The sequence below is a fragment of the Aythya ferina genome (genome assembly GCF_964211825.1).
Source record: "Aythya ferina genome assembly, chromosome: 1".
Lineage (NCBI taxonomy): Eukaryota > Metazoa > Chordata > Aves > Anseriformes > Anatidae > Aythya > Aythya ferina.
In genome coordinates, this window is record NC_140296.1 from 150,485,226 (window position 1) to 150,509,809 (window position 24,584).

At 39.6% G+C, this 24,584-nt stretch overlaps 1 protein-coding gene across 1 annotated transcript in view; it reads right to left on the reverse strand.

Annotated features, from left to right (window-relative positions):
- The window catches only part of BPIFC (BPI fold containing family C), a 45,438-nt gene that overhangs the window by 11,323 nt on the left and 9,531 nt on the right, over nucleotides 1–24,584 (reverse strand). Inside the window, 17 exon segments of the mRNA XM_084501140.1 lie at nucleotides 74–229; nucleotides 1,592–1,720; nucleotides 3,179–3,290; nucleotides 3,570–3,672; nucleotides 10,845–10,921; nucleotides 11,475–11,664; nucleotides 11,765–12,007; nucleotides 13,004–13,046; nucleotides 14,451–14,518; nucleotides 15,156–15,326; nucleotides 16,281–16,334; nucleotides 17,503–17,676; nucleotides 18,827–18,918; nucleotides 20,465–20,525; nucleotides 20,613–20,676; nucleotides 21,387–21,542; nucleotides 23,236–23,364. Coding sequence (XP_084357266.1) covers nucleotides 74–229; nucleotides 1,592–1,720; nucleotides 3,179–3,290; nucleotides 3,570–3,672; nucleotides 10,845–10,921; nucleotides 11,475–11,664; nucleotides 11,765–12,007; nucleotides 13,004–13,046; nucleotides 14,451–14,518; nucleotides 15,156–15,326; nucleotides 16,281–16,334; nucleotides 17,503–17,676; nucleotides 18,827–18,918; nucleotides 20,465–20,525; nucleotides 20,613–20,676; nucleotides 21,387–21,542; nucleotides 23,236–23,364 — 2,022 coding nt within the window.

The following is a 24,584-nucleotide window of genomic DNA, read 5'->3' on the forward strand; positions in this document are numbered from 1 at the left end:
TTGTGAAGTTGTCTTTGTGCCATTCACTGACACTTGTTTTCTCCCAGCATGCATACAGATCTCTTGCACTTACCCACTTTTTCCATTCAACTTGATGTCTATATCACCAGAAGTTGTCCGGCAGCTGGTAAGTGATATCAAAGTATGGCCTGAATTATCCAGGGGCGTTGAAAAGATTGCAGTAACAAACACCTTGGAAATGTACACTGTGCTTCTTCCACTGTCTCTGCTGCATAAAGTAAAAATACATAAACAACCGAAAAACCTATTTCAGTGAACATTTTAGACTCATTAACTCTCAAATGAGACTCTTTGCTGTCCACTGAGGATGAAGTTGTTTATCTGAATACTTTTTATTGTATTGCTCATAGAAAAAAAATAGACTCCAAGGGTCTGCAAAGAATCAAGTGTTCTACACAGATTTTCATGCTAGGAGTTCTGGAAAATTCAGAATATGGGAAAGTATATAATTCACTATTTTAATATACTTGGTTCTAGTAAGAAGACATTCCCACAGCAGAGGTAACTGGGTTACATCTGGGACAGAGTAAGAGAGCTGTACTGCAGTCTCACTTGGTGCTATATGGGGATGTTCCATGCAAACCCATTTCAGGGTCTGGAGTGCCCTAATGGGTGCTGTGACCTCCTCCCCACCACCCCCAAGGGTTTGTCAGCCCACACTCAGGACCAACCCCAACATAGCAAAGATGTGTAATCAAACAGTTTGGATCAAACTGTTCATAGCTTGGTTCACACCTGTGAAAAACCTCATTGAGGGTCTCTACCCTTGGTTTATGAGTTGCACTGAAGCTCACACCTTTGCTTGAGCTACGTTGCAGGTACTTCTATGTACAGTCTTATTCCTTAGTAATCCCAATGGTACTTTGCTGGCTTGGCTCATCACTATGGACTGGCCTGGTGGCTGATGCTGATCACTGCCACTCACAAGCTCTGATCAAGTGTTTGCTTTTGCTAGCGAAGGCACTGCCCCTCCTCCTGTGCCCTCAGCTTCCAGGTCTCCTGCCCTCACTCAGCAGCCATCCCACCCTTACATCCCTGACAGCAGCAGCTCCAGACTGCAGCAATTCTGTCAGTTTAGCAATATCAGTAATGGAAGCTGTGAAGAAAGATGAGGAAGGATTCCTCTTCTCTGAAACCACCTACAACTGGGAATGTAGGGAGACAGCCATAAGGATATTGCCATTTCCTTGTCCCTTCTCCATCAGCTTCTGAGCTGCATTGCCTGGAGGCATAGCACAGGATTTCTAACAGTGCAGCTGCACTCGAAATATGCAAGGTTTTATTATACTGGACCACAATCAGTTTTTCTAAATGTGTCATTAGCTGGCAGACAGGACATTCAGCTATAACTTCTATCTTTTACTATTTGCAGAGGTGCTTCTCAGCATATGAGTAGGCAGGGGCTGCCTCCCAGCATCAGCCCTGGTGGTGAGGACCTATCCATTACTGGGTTTCTGCTCTCAGCTGTTAAAGAGCATCTTTGTCATGAGGAGATCACAAGACAAACTAATCTTTGCTTTTTGGTATTCTTCATCAAGAAAAATCCAAGGAAACATGAGGCTGTACATACAACATCCAGGTCCTTATGTTCCAGTTCATATCAGCTGTCAGAGAAGCATTTCCAATCACCAGTTTTATCCCAGTCCTGGGTATGAGGGAGATGGAAGCACTGGGGAATTCAACAGCAGCAACTCGTATTCTAGAGCATGAGGGAGATAAGGGGGAGAAAAAAATACATATTTCAAGAGTCAGGGTGAACATAAAACAAGATTCAAATTTAAGTCAAACACAAACTGCTCCCAGAAGGAATGAAATGGTAGGATGTCAGGGTAACTTTGACTCTTCAGGAATCACAAATCTGTATTGAACAGAACTAATTTTTTTTTTTTTTTTTTCTAGCTCTTGCTTACATGAATTATGTTCTTCTGGAATTCATTTTCTAGTGAGACTATTTCCTTCATTAATATCAAATCTTGATATTGGAGCATCCAGTCACAGTTTACTGTACTGTAACTGGTAAGTAAAAACAATTGAAATGCAATCGTCATAATACTCATTCAACAATAAGCATAGCCATAAATTGAAGTCTTTACTCAGAGTTGTTGCTAAATTGATGTAATTTCAGCTGTCACTTGAAATATTCCTGTCCACCTTGTACTTTTTCAGGCTACAGTAATTGCCACTCCATTCTTATGTTGTAATGTTATGTTTACAGTCACTTTGCACAAATCAGTCATTAAGGCAAATTGGTTAAGTGCTGAACAACCAGCAAGGCACCTAATGAACTTTGTAACACTGAACTAAACAATAAAGTGTTATATCTAGACACTGTCATATGTATTTATGCATGAGAACCCCAAATGTTCTGCAACTTTCCCCATTTTACTATTTCAAATCATACAGTATTTCTGCATCTTTTGTGCATCTTAAGGCTGGCAGCCTTCAAAAGACTTGGCATCCGCTACATGGTATGTGTACAGGTGTTCAGAATCATACTACAGAGTGGGATTATTTATTTAGGTGGATGTCCTGGTGGTTCCAGCAAGTACAACCACCAACAAGCACAATACAGTGCTGATAGCCTTTCTTCCAGCAGCTGTTCCAGGGAGTCTGTAACTCCAGTGACAAAACTGGTGGGGACAGCTACCTGGACCAGTAGCTAAGTCATGTTGTGCACCAATTTAAAATCCATTCTTACAGATGTATTCATGATCTGCAGCTGATCTGTTCCAGCTTCCACTCTGCTCCACTCCAGGCACCTGGAGGCTGGATGTCTGGGGTAAGCTGTTTCTCTGGACTTTCTCTGTGGTCAGTGTAGAAACACTGACACCTGAAGAGGACATTTAATCTCATCCTAAAATAGGTGTCTACAGCACAGGTGTAACCACCCTCCAGGTATGTGACTCTTTCTCTGCTGATCATTGCAAGAGCTTAGCTGACTAAGATAGACCAGATAATTTTATCTGAAGATAAATAAATCAAGAACTTTTGCTTTGACTTCATCAGGGTTTGGATGAAAGCCACATGTGTATTCCTTTAAGTGATAGTTAACGTAAAACACATCAACATTCCCATTATAATGCATGTACAGTGCTAAATATAGCAGTAACATCTAACTTTTATATTAGAAAGCGTCTTTTGTAGAATTGTTACTTACCTTGAGATGTTGTATTTGACATTACCGAGCCCAAATTTCTCATAGCCAGTCAAATCAGGGAAATGTTCCTTCTCCATGTTCTGCTTCAGGATCTCCAGCCCAACCTCCTTGGCTACAGGATGAAAGTGATAGTTCAGTTACCTTTGATACTGGCAGTGAGTTTAAATTTATATGATACCATTTTAGGAGACTTTAAAATAATGCTTGCTTCCATTTGATGGGAATTTAACACAGGAATGCATTATTGTGCTCTTAAGACTTCCTTTAGACTTCCTTTTCTTTACAGCCTGTGACCAGCTCATTTCCTCCCACTGCCTTTACTACTAAAGATGCTCATCATGTAGGGATTGAATGCAATATCACTGCATGCTTCTGAAAACAGCTCACATACCGTACTCCAGGCCCTTCTGGGTGAGCCTCACTTTGACTCCAGGGTTGGCTTTGAGCTGCACACAGACCAAACTGAGGAGGAGGAGAGAACAGCAAGCCTTCATCTTTGTTTTTCAAAGGACCTGTTAAGAAATATTTATAATGATAGTAGAAGTTCATGCTATGCTATATGTGGCCATACTCCCTCTTCCCCCCCAGAGAGGGGAGTTCTGACTCCAGTTTTCCCTCCAGAATGGAAAAAAGTGAAAAATCCAGCAACCACAGAAGAGGAAGGATTCTCCTCAGGGCATAGGAGAAATGTCAAGTTATTCACTGCAGCAGGGATACATCCACCTGGACAAACTCTGTTGGAAGGGAGGTCACATTGAATTTTTATGCTGTATTTTTTTTCCTCCTATTAGTGAAATAAGAACCTTATTTTTCCCAGAAGTTCAGAGCTCTCAGTGCTTGCTGGTAAATCAACAGGTATCACTGGTCTTAACATTTTGGAAAAACATATCAGGTTATTTAGTTTTAAACACAGATCCTCCACTTCAGGAACAATTTATGAAGATGTTAGTCACAGCTTTGAGAAGCCCTATAAGACCCCTCTAGCAGTCAACTAAAAACAATTTGTGCCAGCAGGCGGTGTTTTCATGTTAATAAATGCATTGAGTTTTACCCCAAAAAGTCTCCTTGCAAACTTCATGGTCAAATGAATGTTTATTTTTGCTTTTTTCTTTCCTGTTAAATAACTTCTGGCCTGTGCTAGGGTTGTATTTCTTATCCTAGGCTTCTGTGGGATTTTTCTTTATGTATTGTGGGAAACTAGGAAAGTGATGCAATAAATGCATCAGTTTTATCTGTTATTTTGGTCATGACACCATTAATTTTTTTAATAGCATTGAACATCATGACCTAGCTTCTCAAACTGGTTGTTTTAGACCTCTTTAAATGTGCAGTTTGTGTCCTTTATCATGCTTTTCCCCACTTTTTTTAAAACTTGAGATTTCAAGACTCTTGTCTAAATCTTGCTGTATCCTTGTTTTCCATTCATAAATAAGGACATCCATGTTCAAAGTACCTTATAAAACCAAATGAATGACAGCAAAATAAATGCCTTTGACAATAATTTACATATTAGTGCTGGTGATTAATTTATTCAGGCTTCTCAGTAACAGACTCTGTTCTTTAGTCATTTCCTCTCACAAAATTTTAAGAGGATACTTACAGCTGGGGACAGTAACCTTAACCTACTGTCCAGGACAAAAAAAATCATTCACAGAAGGTTGTCTTTCCCCAGCACACTTGCATGGGACTGGTCTTATTTAATTAGAGCCATTTAAAAGTTAGGCCTCTTGTCTAGGACCATCATCTTTATAGTGTAGAGGAATACAGCCCTCTATAAGCAGAGAGCATCACTCTTCCTTAACACCTGAAAAATTGTTTAGGTGTTGCTGTATTAACTATTTTAACTACCTATTAGAGATAATAATACACCTCAAAACTTTAAAAGAATTTCAGTCATGACCACAATTTAAGCAAGCTGCAAAATAATAATATAAGATTAGCTTAACTTTACTGTAATAGACACTTAAATAATCCCACAAAACACCCTTGCCTTTTGCTAAGGCTAGTATTTTCTTTTCAATTTCAATTGACAGAACTCAAGAGGCAAAAGAAACATATGCTTAACATGTATGACCGAAACAAAATGCTGGAAGGAAGTGTGTTTTCTATGTAGGCAGAGTTCTCATAGTTTAAAATCCCAGAATTTTGCTAGATTCAGTCACATCTATCCCTTCCCAACAAAAGCGCTTCACAACAAAGAGCAATCAGTTATAAAATATTTGTTACCATACCTCTCCTCCAAAAGCTGAAAAGAGGAGCTTTGCTGTACCACAAGGCTGAGGATGCTGCAAGGAAAACCCTCTGCAGCCCCAACCCTGTCTTTTAAAGGAAAGAGCTGAGAGGCTGAAGAGAACCAATTGCTGCCATCTTCAGCAGTATCACACAGGGAGGGGTCTCTTGGGTAATCATGTCCTGAACTATTTTGGGTGTCATAGGTAAAATCTATCACTCTAATTTAATTTAGGGACTAAGCAGAGGACAGTGCAAACTGTAGGGTGGGGGTCTCAGATGCCAGGATGCTGAGATCAGGGTAGTGTGCTGCTTTCTTGTGGTTTTCTGTGCTGGCTTTTCAGATGGACCTGAGAGGATACTCCAGTGGAAACTATTCCAGTAGTTCCACAGAACTAATACTCATAACAAGAAATGAAATAAAGTGTGCTATTGCTAGGAAAAACAGATGGAAAACAACTGTCTAGGCCCACCTGTTCTGAAATTGCTCAGGATACAGAAAACTATAAATGATATAGTTTTTATTCTCTTGTGTGTGTTTAATTTAGTGTTTATCTATAGTGTAAATACACAGTGTCAAGCCCTTGAAGACAACATTTTCTATTTCTTCTGGTTGCCTATCCTTCAGCTGACCAGTGCTACTTGGCTTGTGAAAGAGGTGATTTAATCAATTAGCTTGAATGTAACCCAAGCTAATTCCCTCAGGCATGGAGCACTTTGCTGGACAATCTGAGTCACTTCATTGTGCAATCATGAATAGAAAAGGGGAGAGACATTTGTCAGTCAGTCAACAAATACTCATACTATACACAGATCCATCATTCACTGCAGGCAGTACGTGCATAATCATTCCATTATTTATACCTCTGGCAACTGAGGATGAATAAAAATCACAACACCGTTTACATAAACCTCTCCTTTAACTTTTTTTGTACAAGTTTCACAGTTCCTTCAGAGCAAAGAAAAAGCTCCACAATTTCCATCCGCTTAGATCTCCAAGATTTACAAAAAACAGTATTGCCTAAAAACTATCTCAGCTTATCCTCTTCATATCCTTTTAACATTTTATGGTTCTTCTAATGGAGTACCACCTGGTTCAGATAAAACTTTCAGCAAAAGTTAACAAAGAAAAACTAAGGCTTCTAGAACAGTTTTGTCATTTCTTTCTACAAACATACCAGTAAAAGCCAAGTATCTGCTCACAAATATATTCAGATCACATATTCAGATATGCTGCAAATTGTTTCTAAATCCAAACTTTTCACCTTTCAAGGCATGAGAAAGAGGCTCTGTGAGGAATATTTTATTTTGATTTTCCATATTGAGCCACCAAGCATTTGTTTCAATATATACGTTAATGGGGATTGCAGTCCTTTTTACCCAGTATACAAGAAACCCAATGAGCTTATCAGCATGGCAATCAATGGAGACTTGCTGCTGCATCTCTGCAGATCACTTTGGCTTTGCATGATTCCAGTTGTTGCCTCTAGCTTGGTGCTCCAGCAGTCCCCTTTCCCTGTCTCCCTAATTCTCCCCTTTCTCTATGCTCTCTAGTCTGCAGCACACTGAGGCGCATGTATCTTTTCCCTTGCTCTGTCAACTGGAAAATAAGACCAGATCAAAAATGGTGCACTGAGCAGTAGGTAAGTACAGGATGATATGGCATGAACTGCTTTATCACTTTGTGAACAACAGCCACAGGCCTAGGGCTTAAGGGGCAGCATCACACTAAGGCATGGCTCTGGTTTGGAAAGGCCCATCCAGCCATGGCACTCAGTCTGTACTGGAGAACATGTCCCATTGGAAGAGAGAAGAGATGGGCACCAGGGTGTTAGTTCTTTTTTTCCTCTGTCTCATGAATCCTCCCTCAAACAGGCAGAAAGAAGTGCCTGGAGCAATGGGGACACCAAACTATTTTAAAACCCCGATTTCTTTTGAGTTCTTTTCTTCCATTTATTTTATAGTCACTCTTCTCCTACCATAGAATACAATGAACTGGAAGTCCTGCAGTGATTTACTGCTGTTTGGTTTCAGGATGCTTTTTTTTTTTTTTTTTTTTCCTGTAAAAAAACAGTAGTAGCCAGCTAGCTACATAAACAGAGAAAAATCAACCCCACACCACATTTCTGTCCCAACTTGGAACAGTACTTTCTGTAGCGTGACATTTGTAGACTAGTTTTCCTTTTCATGTACTTTTACTATCTCCTGGTTAGGTCAATGTCTCTATGGTGACATTGGCATAGGAAAAAATAAACTTTCCAGCTCCATTTTAGAAAGACGAGAGCTATAGAATTATGTGGAGATTGATATCCTTAAAGAGCTGCAGCTACTCACAAACAAGGAAGAGCTGCTGGATGATGTTAAGATCAAGGACAGCCTTGGCTGCAATGAGCATGAGACTGGAGTTTCAGATCCTGAGAGGAGTAAGCAAGACAAAGAACAGAATTACAGCTGTAGACTTCAGATGTGCAGATTTCAGGAGCCTGCTTGGCAGGAGCTGTGGGAAATTGCCCTGGAGAGCAGAGGCCCAGAAGAGCTGGCTAATCTTCAAGGACAACCTCCTCAGAGCACAAGAACAGTCCACTGCAATGTTCAGACAGTTAGGCAAGTGTGGCAGAAGGCCAGAGTGGATGAACATGGAGCTCTTGAGTGAACTCAAATACAAAAAGGAAGCATACAGAAGATGGAAACTGGGATCAGCTACTTGGAATGAACACAAAGACATTCCTTGCACATGTAGGAATGAAGTCAGGAAAGCCAAAGCTCATTTGGAGCCGAAACAAGTGTGGGAGGTGCAGGGTAATGAGAAACGTTTCTGTAAATACATCAACAACAAAAGGAAGGCTAAGATGAGTGTGGGCCCATTGCTCAGGGGGCCAAGTGACTGGTGACAAGAAATGTAGAGAAAGACATCTTCATTAGCAAGATCTGCTGTGAGGATTCCGAGGTCCCTGAGCCTCTTGCAGAGTCTGTGGGAGTGAGGTATTATCTGCAGTAGAGGAAGACAGAATTTATGTTGTCCTGTACACAAATCCATGGGACCAGACAGGACGCATCCAAAGGTGCTGCACAACTGATATCAGCAAGAAGCTGCTCTCTATAACCTTTGAAAAGTCATGGCAGTAAGAAGTTCCTCATGACTGAAAAAAGGCAGACATCACACTTGCCTTCATGAAGGGCAAGAAGGATGTTTCAGGGAAATACAGGACAGTTGGTCTCAACGCAGTCCTTGAAAAGGACACGGAGCAAAGTATTTTAGAAGCCATTTCTAAAGCACATGACGGTGACTGGAAACAGCCTGCACAGGTATTCCCTGTGGGGGCTGATCACATCTGACCAACCTCGTTACTTTCTGAGATGAGCTGAGTGGTTCTGTGGATGAGGGGAAGGCAGTGGATGTTGTCTACCTTGATTTCATTAAAGCCTTTCAAACACTATCAATTAGTCTCATCACCAAATTGGTGACATACTGGCTAGAGAAGGTAGGTGGAAAACTGCCAGAATCAAAGAGCTGTGATCAGCAAAGTCCAAATATTGACTGGAAACCACTGGATGTCCCGTGGGGAATCAGTACTGTGACCAATGCCTTCGCTGGTGACCCAGATGAGGGGACAGATTGTGCTCTTGGGAAGTTTGTGCTCAACACCAAACTGGGGGAGCAAACAGTATTCTGGAGAGCAGGGCTGCAATTCAGAGGAACCTGGACAAGCTGTAGAAGTAGGCTGACAGGAACCACATAACGTTCAACAAGAGCAACCATGAAGTCTTGCATCTGGGAGTAAAGGGAGTAATGCCCTGCATCAGTACAGGCTTGGGGCTGTTTAGAAAGCAGCTCTGCAGAAAAGGATCTGGGAGTCTTAGTGGACAGCAAGTTGAACACAAAGCTGCAGGTCCAGGTAAATGGTCCTTACTCTCTATTTGGCACTTGCAAGACTGTGTTTGAAGTACTGTGTCCAGTTTGGCTCCCCAGTACAAGAAGGAGATTGACATCCTAGATCAAGTCCAGCAGATGTCATGAAAATGGTTAGGGGGCTGGAGAACATGACCTACTAGGAGAGTCTGACAGATCAAGTCTGTTCAGCTTGGGGAGAGACCTGCAAGGCCTTTTTGTTGCCTACAACTTCCTGATGTGAGGATACAGAGAAGACGGAGCCAGACTCTTCTTCAAAGTGCATGGTGGTGGGACAAAAGGTAACACAAGCTGGAACATGGGAAATTCTGATAAGATATTAGGAAAAAATTACTCTGAGGTGGGTTAAATAGCAAAGCAGGTTGCCCAGAGAGGTTGTGGTATTCAAGACTTACCTGGAAATAGCCCTCAGCAACTTGATTTAACAAGTCCTGTTCCTAGCTGGTCTCTGGACTAGATCTGGAGTTTACTTACAACATAAATTATGATTCTGTAGTGTTCTGTGATAATTCACTGGATTTTATAACCTGTTCCCACTCGTGGAATACAGTTACAAAGGGACACATTGTGAAAATATTACAAAGAATAAGGTCTCGCTCTATATAAAGTTTTGCTAACACTAATTGAGATAAGTTGAAAAATGCAATAACTGGTGTCTGAAATTAATAAACGTTGGTGTTTGTAACACTAGTAAAAAGAACCAGTCACTCCTTTCCATCACACTGCAACAAGTTTTCTAGAATATCAGTAACAGTCAGCTACACCTGCTATACTAATAACAACAGATTCAGTTCACGAAAAGTAACAAAACATCAAAAATAGTGACCAAGGGCCATGCTTCTAATCTTGTAGCAACTATTCCATACAAGCCAACAGAAGGAAGACTTCATTTTTCTCTATTTGAAAGTTGACATTAGGATAGACTTGGAAGGTCCTCATCTTCCCCTCCTTCATGTTTGTAGTGAACATCAGTGAAAATCAACAGATGACCCTGAGGAAAGAAGAACATGCAAATTTCAGATGGACTTATTCAAGGTTAGTAGGTTCCATGGTAAAGACCTCAGCACTGCAGGAGATAAGGGTAGCTTTATGCTTCCTGCAATTTAGTTGACCTCAGTGTATGAATAAGCTCTAATGTGAGTTAACACAAGCCTCCAGAAGGCTGGGTAATGCTAACCCCAGGTTGCCTCTTCGCTTTCCTGCACTACAGAAAGGGCAGAGTAGAGAGAACTCACACATTCAAAGCTCCTAAGACCTACGGGGGATAGCAGAGCTATCCCTGTGATATTTTCACTTTGCTGGCACTCCCCAAAAGGCTAGAGAACTCTTTATAACCTACAATTGCCCAAAGCACCCTAAGGTGGTGGTGGTAGTGGGGTGCATCCAAAGTCTGGATTTTAAATCTAGTGTATAGTTACACTAAAGCTTTACTATTAACTACATTTAGAAACCCAACATGACAATATGCACAAATTCACAGGCCTGAAAAATAAGCATTTTTCTTGAATAAGAAATTGTGATTCTCACCTGATTCATTTTTATTACAGGTCCAATCAGGGTAGTGTGGGCGAAGTTAGGAATAGGAAATCCTTTTCCTAGTTTATCTTAGAAAAGGACAAATACAAATATACATGTATCTTTAGGTAATAATAAAATACACTTCAGAGGCATCTTTCAGTAGGAACTAAACTAGTTTTACAGTTTCCCTTTAATCAGTCATCACTGTGCCTCTGCAAGGGCGCTGTTACTTGTGTTTGCTAAAAATTAAAAAAGTCCTGTGAAAAGGGAGCACTCTTACATCTCTCAGCTCTATGACAATGGGACCTGACTGCCTCCACTCCTTTTCAGATTAACTGCCCCATGAGATTTGTTTTCTGCTGTTTCCCATTCTGACTTATTCTCTCTTCCTTTCATTTTCTTCTCTACCTGATCCTTTAATCCTGTCAATCCCTCTTATTCTCCTTTATCACTACTTTCGTGGATCAAGTCCCAGCTTTACTGCCACATGCTTTTCCAGCCATCTGACTTTTGTGTCTCTCCTTTCCATTCTTCCTTTCTCCTCATTAATATCTCCCCTCCTTCCTCAGCAGTCTCTTTGGTTCTGTTTACCCCATGGGCACCTTCTGTACTCTTCAATCTGTTTCTTTCCACCTTTACCTCCTTCTTCATCATCCTTCACTGTCTGTATCCCACTGAGCCCAGTTTCTACTTTGTCCTGCCTGGAGCAGCAGGGGAGTGCACAGGCAGAGGGAAGTGATAATGTTCTTGATGCTATCCTGTAGCCCCAGGATGCAGATATGATTCTGAGCTTCCCAAGTCTGGGCCCTTCTCTGGTCATGGCTTGACTCTGTGGGGATGATACCCAGGCATGTCTCATCCCTGCTGCTACACTGCATTCAGGGAGAAGGAAACCCAGGCTCAGCATTCAGAAGGATGCTGAGACTCACCCTGTTCCAGCCCTTGCCTGATTCAGGTGATTGAGGGTCCAGCACAGAGCAGACCAGTCCAGATTTAGCTAAACTGACAAAAAACCTACTGTAACATTCTTTAAAACTGGGCACTTCCTTTCGCAGTTTCAGTCTTGCTTTCCCACCAACTGTGCTCAGGAACCAGCCACGATCCTTACCATTGATTACTGGCATCACTACATTCCATAAAGCATAAGACAGAAAATTCTTTACCAGTGAGACCTGCAGTAAGGGGGAAAACACATCTGGTGATTATTGTGTGATGCCTAAAGGATTGTAACCTGAGGATGGAGATGAAGGGTTAGAACTGGTGTAACAGGCAAGAACATCAGAACAGAAATTGGAAAAGAAAATCTCAGGTTAAAAAGAATTTTTTTAAAGTTGCATCTGTACAATGCAAAATATACAAGGCAATGGGGTGGGGTGTTCATATTTCTTGCAATATAAGTGATTTTTTTTTTCTGTATGTAAAGTATCTGGGATCGACCTTAACTGTAAGAATATGATCCGTTTAACCTCATCTCAGCTTCCAAGTCTCAGTTCTCAGAACTGAATTGTGTTCTGTGTGGCAAGAACTGCCTCTGTTTCAGTGCTCTGTCTTCAGCTACTGTGATTAGTATTTTCCTCCCATCACTTAAAGATATAGGTTGGGCTGAGCTGCTGCAGAGTCACCCTGACCACTTCTCAGTCTATGGTGAAAGATCTAACCAGTGGCTTGCTGTTTCTTTTAACCCCTACTTTTTACTCCCCTTTTATTTGTTTGAAATGATTCAAGATATTTGAAACTGAGCTTAAGCTTGACTTTGTACTTACTCCTACTGCTAGGCCTACTTAATCCATCTGTAAATTCAGGTTGACTGACAGAAACAGCTAGATGTTCTAGCCCCATGCCTGCCTCTGTGTTGCTGGATGCAGAAAGAAGCAAAATCAACTAGCTTGCTAGGTCATGCAGCCCCAGGCCTCTCTGTTTCAATTAATTTTACATGGTAACAAACAACATTTGGTGCTTCTGATGAGAAAGAAAACACTCCAGGAGGTATTTCCTCTTACTGGAAAGAAAAAGAGAAGCAGAGAATATACTATTTCAAAGCAGAAAGAGCAGTAGCAGATGATATCCCCAATTCAGACCAAGAATTTTCCAGCAACAAGTTTTGTTGAATTGCTTTTATCTCTGAAGAGATCAGATACCTTTCCTAGGCACTGAAGCCATCAACTTACCTCAGAGAAGCCAACAGTACTGCTCAGCAGGGAGAACTGAAGCCTAAGGGGAAGAAGTAAAAGAAAAGGATTGATGAGAAAGGATGAAGGTACAAATTATGCACAGCCACTGCTTGAAGATGAAAGGCCATCTGAAGTGAACAGTCTTGAAGAAACACACCTTTGCAGTCCAGAAAAATAATATTAAAAAAAAAGATTTTTTTTTGTCTTTAAGTGCTGCATAATGTGTGTACAGAAATAAAATGCAAAAGTATAGTAGGCAGTGAGAATTGCATTTCCTTTTACATCTCATTTGTTCAATTACTGATTTCATGCTAATTTACTTTGCCAAAGACTCTTTGTTTCCCAACAGCTTTTAATCAAAACTCAGTTGTAGATTTACTGGGATCTTTCTGATATCAATCTCCTACAGTCATGTGTAGTCTTGGGCTGTGACTACAATACTTGGGAAGAAAAATCTCTCTGGAATTACTACTTCCTGAAATGGCTGAACTACACATTCCTCAAGTGTTTGTTATGATTTGGATAAACCTCAGGTCGTTGTAAACATAATTCTGGGGGAAACAAACACATAAAAAAGCACAGCATTTTGAAGAACACAATCTCATGTCAAAAGCCCTGGCTGAGTGGCAACATTATTTCTTGAACTCATGACAGGCTCTGATCACTCCAAGTCTCCTCTTCCTGTTAAAAAGGCCCAGTGATCAAAACCAAGAAAAGGCTGCCTAAGTTTTTCTTTAATGAAAATGTAATAGACTAAAAAATATCACATATTCTGGAATTCTACCCCAATGTGGAGGGCAGAACTGCCAAGAAGAAACACAGGTAGGGACTACTTGTTTGAGAGTCTGTGCTTCTACACAAGTGTGTCTTTAGGGAGAAAGGAGTTGTAAAATATAGCCAGTTTGAAGTGTGAATAAAATTTACTGTAAGCCATCTGAGAAGACCCATAACTGTCCGTAACCACAAAACCAGCAAGTGTGGTTACTTTGTAGTCTCACTTTTCACTTCCCCTCATGTAAAGGAATACAAAGCTGGCACTCTTGTAAAGTGTTTTCATGGTGGCAGTTCTTTTTATGATGCTGACATGGCATGGGAAATACATGTAAGGGGTTTAGAATAAACTACTGAACCCTGTTCTCCAGCATTAGCACAGACTTAAACAAATGCCTTTAAAGTAACTAATACATTGCCATCTTGAGGGGTGTTGAACCTTGAGAAAGGGGTAATATTATGTTGTACAAGACACACAGCTGTTCCCCAGTATTATTATACTTCATCTGCATGATATAAATTAAGCAGTCAAAGAGAGCCCCTGTGAGAAAGAAGGTAATTAATGTTCTTTTTTCTCACAGTGAAGCAAACACCGTCAGACTAACACAATGAAGTTCTGGTGGGTCCTAACGTTGGGATCATTAATGCTGTTTTCTGAATTTTCCTTATTTACCTCTTCAGAAGTAATGAGATTATCAGCTTCTGTTTGGTTATTGTCAAATCGGCTCCGGTACTCGCTGTCTGCAAGGAAAAAACAAAACAGTCTTCTGTGACTCAATACACAGGCAGATACTGTCCTAGATACAGGCACTAATGCAATCGCTTCTTGTGACTGAAAACACAATGTCTAAATATTTTATTTAGTCAGTATGCATAGATAGTGAAATCATTTGTGAATTTGCCGCTTTCTGACAGCAACAGAGATTGTCTGGATGAAGCGATAGTACTGCCCTGATTGCCTCCTTATCATTAGGATCATTTCAATTCCTGCATGGCTGACATACTTGGTTCATTTTTCGACCTAATGAAGAGAGTCATGGGGACATGTTGAACTGTTTTATAACAAATAAATTAGGAAGACTGGGAATCAGATAATCACTTAAATCACTTATATATAGTAAAATTTATTCTTGAATAACCACTCAACCCCCCACATGGAAAGAATAAATAGCTTCTTGTACCTGCATATTAAATTCTACAATGTGTAGCACATATTTCGTCCCTGTAAAATGCAACAGAACAGTATACATGCTTGTGGCAGGACTGCATAACGCATTTCATGCTGATCTCTGATTTTCAAAGGAATTGGAAGATTCCTGTGTGATTTGTTCAGCTCGAGCACTGAATGTTATCTTATAGTTCTCTTATAGCTACTTACTAGATTCCCTGTAAAGATGTGCTGGGAAGTTGAATTTGGCAGAACAGCAAACACTTCTACACAGCCAGTGATCTGCAGGCTGCATCTATCTGCCTGCAAACTGACCACGGGTGGTGATGTAGCCATCAGCTTCAGAAGCACTGGGCATGCTGTTACATAATGCAGAGCAATCTGTGGGGTTTCAAAGAGAATAAAAGATTGATTGTGAAGTTCCTGCACCTTAAGCTTTTCTTAAACTACAGTTTCTGTGGCTACAGCATAATCAGGTGCTATATAACAATATAGTTAATCAAACTAGATTCAAAATACTCAATTTCAATTACACCAAGTTAAATGTTTAAATTAGCATGGCATATACTGAGTTTCAGAGATCATAAATGATGAAGTTTTAGACACACCAATATTGAACATATCTGAAGAAATAATTTAAGTGACTTCAGACGGAGGGGATTGGCAACACATGTTAAAGAAATGAGTGACTCATGTAAATAAAAAAGCATTGACCCTGCCAATATAAAGAATTTGGAAGAGAGGTAGCCTTCCAGAACAGCCAATTTTCTGAAAAATAGAGAAACTCCTAGAGGACAAAACTTTAGTTTACAGTGCCATAGATGACTGATTTCATAAATTCATAGTAAATGTTGCCGTATTAGGAATTGTTAAAGCATCTCATAGCATCTTAATGACTTGCATCACATTTATAAACTTTGCTCCTCATGACCATTACTTCCCATTGTATATAATCTCCAGCAGCCAGCAGATATCTTGACATAGAGAAGTCAGGCTGCCAAGAACAGTGATGCCATTACTTTAAACAGGAATAAAAGTAGACTGATTTCCCTGAAGATGTCTACTACATATTCTTTAAAACTGTTTCAGAGACTGAGAGCAAATTTGACACTTATGGGGGCAGAGAATGACTTCAGAGTAGTGTGATATAGTTAAGAAGAATGTAGAGTTATGAGGGGCAAGACATGTATGTCTGAATCTTCCACTACTTGTAAACCATCTCAGTTTCCTTGTCTCCTCCAAACTTTTGCAAATGAGCAAGTACACAGACAATATCCACAGGACACATCAGCTACCATTCTTTCTTAAAAGGTCTGTACAAGCAGAAGTACCCACCTCAGGAACAAAATCTTTAAGTATGGCTGTATTTAGGTTAAATGTAGCAGCAAGCTGTAAACAAATTAAATAAATTATATCAGAGAATCATTAAGGTTGGACAAGGCCTCCAAGACCATCTGGTCCAACCGTCCCCCTACCACCAATATCACCCACTAAACCATGTCCCTAAATACCATGTCCAACCTTTTCTTAAACACTCCCAATGATGGTGACTCTACACCTCCTTGGGCAACCCATTCCAATGTCTGACTACTCCTTCTGAGAATAAATTTCTCCTAATTTCCAACCTGAGATCGTTATATCAGCTTGAAAATGAGGTTTTCTTTGAAAAAACATACTCTGTTTACTTTGTTTTTAAATAATCCATGTTTTAATTTACCATTTCCTTGCCCCAAAATGATTCTTAGGGAAGCCAGTGTTCTGTGGGACAGAGGAGAGACAGACATCTTTCTCATGGAATTCTTTCTTATGTCTCAGAGGCACTGACCAAATAGTGTGTAGGCATTATTTTTTGAAAGAAGAGACATGGCATGCTGCTTATGTCCTGCCTTTGGGACTTTCTTGGATGGAATATACTGAATCTCTCAGAGACAGGACTCAAAAATCTCATTTGCTCGTTTTCTGCTGACCACTATGACAGTGTTTGTCAGTGCCATTTGTGTCACCGCTTTTTATAAAGAATTTCTTAGCAATGTTTCAATAGAAAAAGTTCATGGATTCCCTGTCTACTAATGTCACTGTGGAAACAGCATTTCTGGGAGAAGTCTTATATGTTCTTCACCCACAACTGAAAGCTTAGTTTTCTTGTACTTTCTTCCTGATTTTTCTGGCTCTCAACAAAGCCAACACATTTGTTGTGGGCCTCTATGCAGCAGACCATGGCTTAAGTACACTTTTTCCTATTTTATGATTTCCTCTCCTATTTGGATCTTATGTAGATAAAAGCTTTCTTTGGTTCTTTCTGCCATCCCCTGCACACTGACTCTGTGACATTTGTATCTGTCACTCCCTGCCTAGAGCTGCCAGCAAACTCAGGTCTGAGGGAGGTTTTGACTGTCTAAAATCATGAAATACAGAATGAATGTCCTGGATCACTCTTACAAGTGGTAGAAGCATGACCCAGATCTGTGTGAAATTGCAAACCTAATGTATTTATCTCCTTTGCTGACTATCCATGCTCCTGATATTCATAATTCTACTACATGCAAATTATACTCACCTGTTTGGAAATGGTGATGTTAAAGGCCCCTGCTCTGTAGTAAGCCAGTGAAGCAGACTTAAGAAAATAATTGGAGACTCCCAGATAGAGCATGGAATCACCATGGTTTGAGAGACCAAATGGAGCTGGCACAAAGGGAGGGTCTGTGTGATTTCCTACTGGATAAACCGTGCCCTGCAATGAGTTATTAACAAGTATTTCTACTTGTAAACATTTGTATTTGTCAGAATGCATTAGCAGTGGTTTAACAGAAAGAATTCTTATTCCATCTTCTTACCTGAAGAAAAACTTGACTTTAAAGCAAACCTGAAGCAAGCAAGAGAGTTGATTATATGCCCTGAAAATCAGCAAATGAAAGTTCTTTTGGAAAAACACAGATAAAACCTGGCTTCTACCCTTTCTAAATTTTAATTTGAGCATTCAGGTGAATATTCTGAACTGCTACCATGAGAGAGAACCAAAATCCTCTTGAACAGAATTTTCTCTCTCTTGTTGCAAAGATATATTTAACTTAATTCTAAGAGTGACATTCAATGAAAATCTTCAGGAACCCCTCCCTACACCCCAAAAGCACTGGAAGTAGTTTAAGAGAGGGACACAAAGGACCCTTTATACATGTATACCACCTAACTCTAAAACGAGAGTTGAGAGTTGGGAGATAGCAACTCAAAAACATTAAGAATCAGCCTGATCGAAGGAACACTGAAGGCTAATAAGTTTCTTACCTGATTAATAACTGACTAAGACTCATCTGGTATCTCATCATGGGTGTCAACTTACAAAGCTTATCCTGTAAGCTCTAGCTAGCTACAGTAGCTGAATAATGCTTAGTACTGTTAAGCTGCGTATACCCTCTTTGCAGAGGTTTATTATTATTTTTATTTATTTATTTTTGTATATGGTAACTGTTGTTTGAACAGAATAACCAGAGGGAGAGTTTCAACTGTAACTTTAGCACATCTATCTAAAGTGAAGCCAGTTCTGAGAGCAATAGGGATGCTCTAAGTTATGAAGATTGTTGAAGCTGCTGGAACAACTGGGTATTGCTGTGATATCTCTTGCCAGAGAAGGTGAAAAATAAATGAAGAAGGAATATTTTAATTCTAAATGATAACTTTGGTTAATTAACCAATGCAGTTATTTTATTAAATAAACAATTGTATCTGTTTTCTAAAATGGCTGTTACCCAAAACGTCCAATGTCTTATGGCTTTTCTAATTAAATAGCAGAGAGGCTGAGTAAGACTGTAGTGAAAGAAAATGAATCAATGCAAAAGAGTATCAGAACAGTCTTTGAGAGCACAGAAATATTAATGGCAAATTACCTTCAAATCCAAGTTAATGTGTGATTTGAAGACTGCTGGAGAACTAACTAGGGAATAGTCTATTTGTGCAAAGGCATCTATCTGGCTTAAGACTAGAAAAATAATGGACAAAAACAAAACAAGCATTACTACAAAAATATCACAAACATATTTTGTTTACTTAAAGGCAAAGGTGTTCTAGAAATTATGAATCTGAAGAAGAACAGTGGGAAAAGGAAGAACAAAATTAAAAAAAAATGTTTTAAATTAAAAAGGGAGAGTATCCCCTCAGAGAAAGTCACCAATTCCTCCAGTTTAAGGCCTGGTTCTCTTGTTTCACAACTGAATACACCCCTCAGAAATCTGCTTCCATTCAGTAAAAGAAATACCTAGGCAGGGTCCCCTTTTTTTGTTATGTGTTTGCACAAAAGAAATAAAATTCTATATGGTTAGTGAAATAATACTACATAGTACTAAATACTTTGGAAGATGACATTAGCACATTTTTGTGTATATCAGTGTTGAAGACAAGAGATATTTGTTCACAACAAGAGAGTGCTCTTTATCAGACAGTATGATTGAAGACCTTTTTTTCTGAAAGGTGCTCACATGCAACTTCAGACTGATTGCTGTTTATGATTGCTGCACTGTAAGGTCTTTTCATACTGCAAAAACAATCACATGGTTTTACAGAGAAATGCTGAATTCACACAGAGATCATTAACTCCTCAATATGACAGCACAGCCTGAAGTGTTTGGTTAACAACTGTGTAAGATAATGTTCTTGATGACCATGATCTTCAGTAATATTTGCCAGTGCATGGCACATGGTGGGTATAAGCCATTGTAGGAAAAAACAATTTCCACACACACTGCTTCTGAATATGGAGCTGATAACAGCTATATCCACAATACAAACTGAAATGTTTCAAGAGCAGAAACAAATTATCTGACATGAATTATACAACAGTGGAATTACATAAATTTGAATTGGTGAAAGCTACAGTTAAATATTATCAGTCTTGAAAAAAAAAAAAAAGAAAAGAAAAGAAAGAAAAGTTGTGGGATACTTATTGATTTAAATCATGAAAATCTTACATGCTTTTTGAACATATTTATCTATTGTCTCCATGTCTCTACAAGAGCAACACAGGAATTGTTAATGATGTGAAGAGAAATATGCTTAAGGTGACACTGTCAACCTGCAGCATTTTATTATCTCGCTGAACACAAGTTTAAAACGAGATACGATAAGTTTGCAAGATCTTGCAGGACAGCAGTGCAGGATGGGATGTTTATTAGCTTTTTAGTGGGTTACTACTTACTCAGGTTTTCTTATGTCCACAGTACCAAGAGCATAAAGGATCAGTGAGAAAATGTTCAACTTGAAAATCTAAATAAAGCACATGTTCAGCTAGAACAAACTGAGAAGGATTACAGGTGACCTGCTATGAGCATAGAAGAAACCTGTTTATTCTACATAAGGTTCTTGCAAGAGATTTCTAAGAGTCTGGAACAGGATAAGGTACAGAAAAATGGCTCTGTTTTTATCCCTTTACTTTTTTGTAGGGTGAACACAGGAAAGGTTTGGAATCTAACAAAAATGGTACAAACTGAGCACTGTGAAAATTACTTAAAAACGTGTTTTCAAAAACTCACCATTATATTTTCTAAGCTGTGCATCCATCATTTGTATTCTGTGTTCGATATTTAGGCATAGCTATATGAGAAGAGAGAGAAGTCAGTAACGTAAGGTCTGTATTTGAAATCCTCCCTTCACTAGCTGAAATTATCTTTAGAAACTTACATTTTCATCCAATTGGTTTTGTATGGGCTTCTGGAGATAACCAGACAGGAAGCTGGCTATCCAGCTGGAGAAAGGAAACAAACACAAAGACTTTATCATGGATTGAAATCTTTGAAATATAAAATCTACCAGACTGGAACATTAATATCATTTAGATTAATGAAATGCTATTACAGCAATATTGGTAGACTGTACAATTAATTGTTTTTATTAATTTGTGAGTCTCGGAAAATACTAGTTGTTCTCAGTCTCATGGGAACTATTTAGAAGGCAATCTGCAAAGTTGAGAATATTCATGTAAACTTGATGATAACAATTAACCACATTTTCTCTTTACATACGACATAAAGCTCTCTAGAAAATCAAAGTAATGAGAACTATAAACATTACTTCACATTTTATTTTGGAATAAAAAGTTTTATTTTTAAATTGTAGGTCAGATTGTAACAACACATAATCAATCTAAATCCCCTTCTGAAAATTTCTATTTGCAATCTTGTACTCTTTAATATACTCAAGCTGCAAATTTTTCATATGCATTATGTCTAGTCAGATCATTTTTTGGCACATGCTCAGAGAAATGTAGATTAACCACACTTCACACACTCGGCAAAGGAGCCTGTTTTTGAAAACAGACCTTTAAAAACCTATTTTGATAACCTTTGATAATTGTATCCTGTAACTGGATCCCTAAATGTCAAAATTTGAAAGTGGCCTTCGTGTGACAAACTCTACTATTTCCCACACAGCAATTACAAGATCTCCTGTACATACCTAGATCCTCCATTTAACTTGACTTTTACTCTACTAACGCTCAGCTGGCAGTTGTGTAGCAATATGGACAAGTGGCCTGTGCTGTCCCATGATACTTTGAAGATAACTGCAATAAACAGTCCTGAGATGGACACTGTAATTCCTCCTTGGTCTTTGCTGCTTAGAAAAACAAAACAATCAGTCAGGGAAACATGTCCTATAAGGCAATAATTTAAGAAACTATAAATCCACTTTGAAAGGACTTCTTGCTTCTATAAGCAAGAAAGACTGTTTCTTTTTTAGGGATTAACTTCTATTAGGGATGTGCATTGAATTCAAAACAGATTATATGCATGAGTTTACAGGATATGATTTATTGAGGCAGGGTCTCTGCTCCAGACCTCCATGAGCAAAGGGCCTGCCAGGAGATTTTGTGACTGGCAGAGTGGTCTGGGACACTGTAGAAAGGAGGGCAACAGTGAGATCTGGGAACCCAGGGATACCTAAAAATCTAGGATAAGACCCAATTCTTGACCCTGGAAACAGCCAGGGGGACTGGGTGGTCAAGGGTCTCCCTTGGAAAGCTCATTTTCAGCTGCGGCCTCTTATTCTAAACTGAAAGAAACATGGAGGACTGAAGAATGGGGCATACTTGGGATCTATCTAAATCTACAGCTATGCACAAAACATACCAAGCAGAGAGCGTAGTGTTCTCTCTGCCCCTCAACAAGGCAAGAAAACTCCTTCACAGCCCTGCACTCCAACAAAGCTGGCATTGACCTCCTCCCCCAAACCCTGCATGCTTCAACTAGTATGTCTCCATTGCAGTTTGTGAAGCCTTCAGAGTTTTGTATTTCTGGGGTCCCTTTAGATTATGCCCAGGTCCTTGCCCTTCAGCATGAGGGAGGGGTGGCTTTGTGTTTGGGAACAATTGATTTACCCTGCTGAACACAGTATCCTTTTCCTCACAATGCTGGTATGACAGAATGAACAACAGACAGGTTAGGGCCACTGTGACAGCAGTTTCCAGCTGCCAGTACTAAAATCGAATGCAAAGCTGTGTGCTGCTTTGAAATCAGGACATGGGGTGAAACTTGTTGCCTGGTGATCCATCTTTCTGTCTTATCTGTCTCACAAATAGAGTGTCCCCTACTGCTGTTATCAGTTACTCCATTAACCCCAGTTGTAGAGATTAGTATCTTGCAACCTTTGCTGATATCCCAGATGTTCTACCTCTCCCTCTCTAAAAAGAAGGAGAAAAAAAAGAAAAAAGAAAAAAGAAGCAAAAGAGAAAATCTAGAATATTAAAAATCTGTAACAAGAATGCTGAGATAAAAAAGTGGAAAAATCAGTATACGATCATGTAATCGAAGACAACATCATAGTACATAGGCACCTGAAGCCAAATAAGTTTTCCGCAGTGACCTGAACTGTGTAATTTCGTAACCCCTGAATGTTTGGCATTTTGACAGCACTCTCCTTATAATATCAACACTTTGGAAGACAATATACTCTGTACTAGCAAATAGATAATTGGCTACAGAGTCAAAAAAAAGTAACAAATGCTGTCATCGCAAACTCCGTGGTTCTGAATATTCCTATCATATACAGTCTGGACAAACTGAGCATGTTATCTGACTTGAGACTTCCCAAAGAAACATGCTTAGGTGTAGAATATTTAACCAACCAACCAACCAAAGTATTAATTAGCAGGGAATGTTTCCTTCTTGAGAGGAAACATCTAAACAGACTGTTGTTACATGATAAAGCATATCTGACTTAAAAAAAATAAAACTGGCAACTAATTTTCTGAATTATCTTCTCTCCCAGAACTGTCTCCTCTACTCCCAATGCACTGTATAATACTTACAGCAGCCACGTTTCCATTCTCCAGTCTGCACTGATTGTAGCAGAAGCATGTGCCATGGATAGACTAATGCCAATCCCAGGAATAAAGGAAGCAGAAGTTTCTGGGAAATCTATAGAGCCAATTCTGAGCCTACAAAAAACAGAATGTGGGATATCAGATTACAGGTTAAAAGGTTAAGAGGGACTACTGATCACTGAACTCTTCTGCTATTACAGGCAAAGTCTATGCTTTGGTAGAAGAATTTTGCAATATTTTCCCCTTAAGTCCTTAAGGGGAAATGTGCTTGCAGGGGGAAATAAGTGTGTGTTAAACCCATATGCTACATCTATAAATAAACCCAGGTTGTCTGAATGCTAACATTTGCTGAAGAAGATCAAAGTTTCTCTTTCCCTTTCCATATCCCCTTCCTTGCCTCAGCAAAGGGCTCTGTAGTGGCTCAGTATTTCTAAAAAAGATCTTACTTAAAGATTTCCCTGTGAAAACAAATATTTCTGATACTCAAGGATATTGCAACGGGCGTGTTGAATTAAGCTGAACATAAAGATATCAGCTGCAACCTTATCACATAGTTGACTTTCCTCATTGTTTCCTTGTATCTGGCAGAGATCTCTGAAACAACTGCCTTTAATCTACTTCCCCTGGGGCTGAAGGTACCAGCTAGTTTTAGTTAAAATGACTGTGATTTTCCAATTTTCCAATAACATCTTGGGCAGCAGTAAGGCTGCCTTCAATAACCTGTTTTCAGTGGGCTAAAATCAGATTGTCTACTGGGAAGATTTCAAGAACTGTGGCTGGAAGAATGAATTGGGATTCTGAAGATCACATAACAGTGTAGGTGGGAAGGAACCTCAAGAGATCTTCTAGGTCACACCCTGCTCCAAGATGAGCCAGCTCAGGGCCCTGTCTACTTGAGTCTTGAACATCTCCAAGGATGGAGATTCTTCAGTCTCTGGGCTCTTGTCTTGGTGCACCCCAGCATTTCTCTTAACTTCTAATTGGAGTTTTTCTTGATGCCCATCATCGTTTCACTGGGTACTTCCAGGATGAATTTGGCTCCATATCCTCTATAACCACCATCCAGCAGATGTGGAAGACATGCAGTAAGACATCCTACTACCACCATAGTCCTTTCTTCTCCAGACTGTCCAAACTCAGCTTTCTCAGATGGGCAAGGATTCAGGTCTCAAGGAAGATATAATACAATGAATATTATAATATTAGCAAAGTATTAGGTATAGATACAGGATGTGGGCCCTATCCAGCATAAAATCATGAAGTCTCCCAGATTGTTGTTTTTTGCTCTGGGTAATTTATAAGGAAAACAAAGTAAACACTATGGAGCAGCAGAG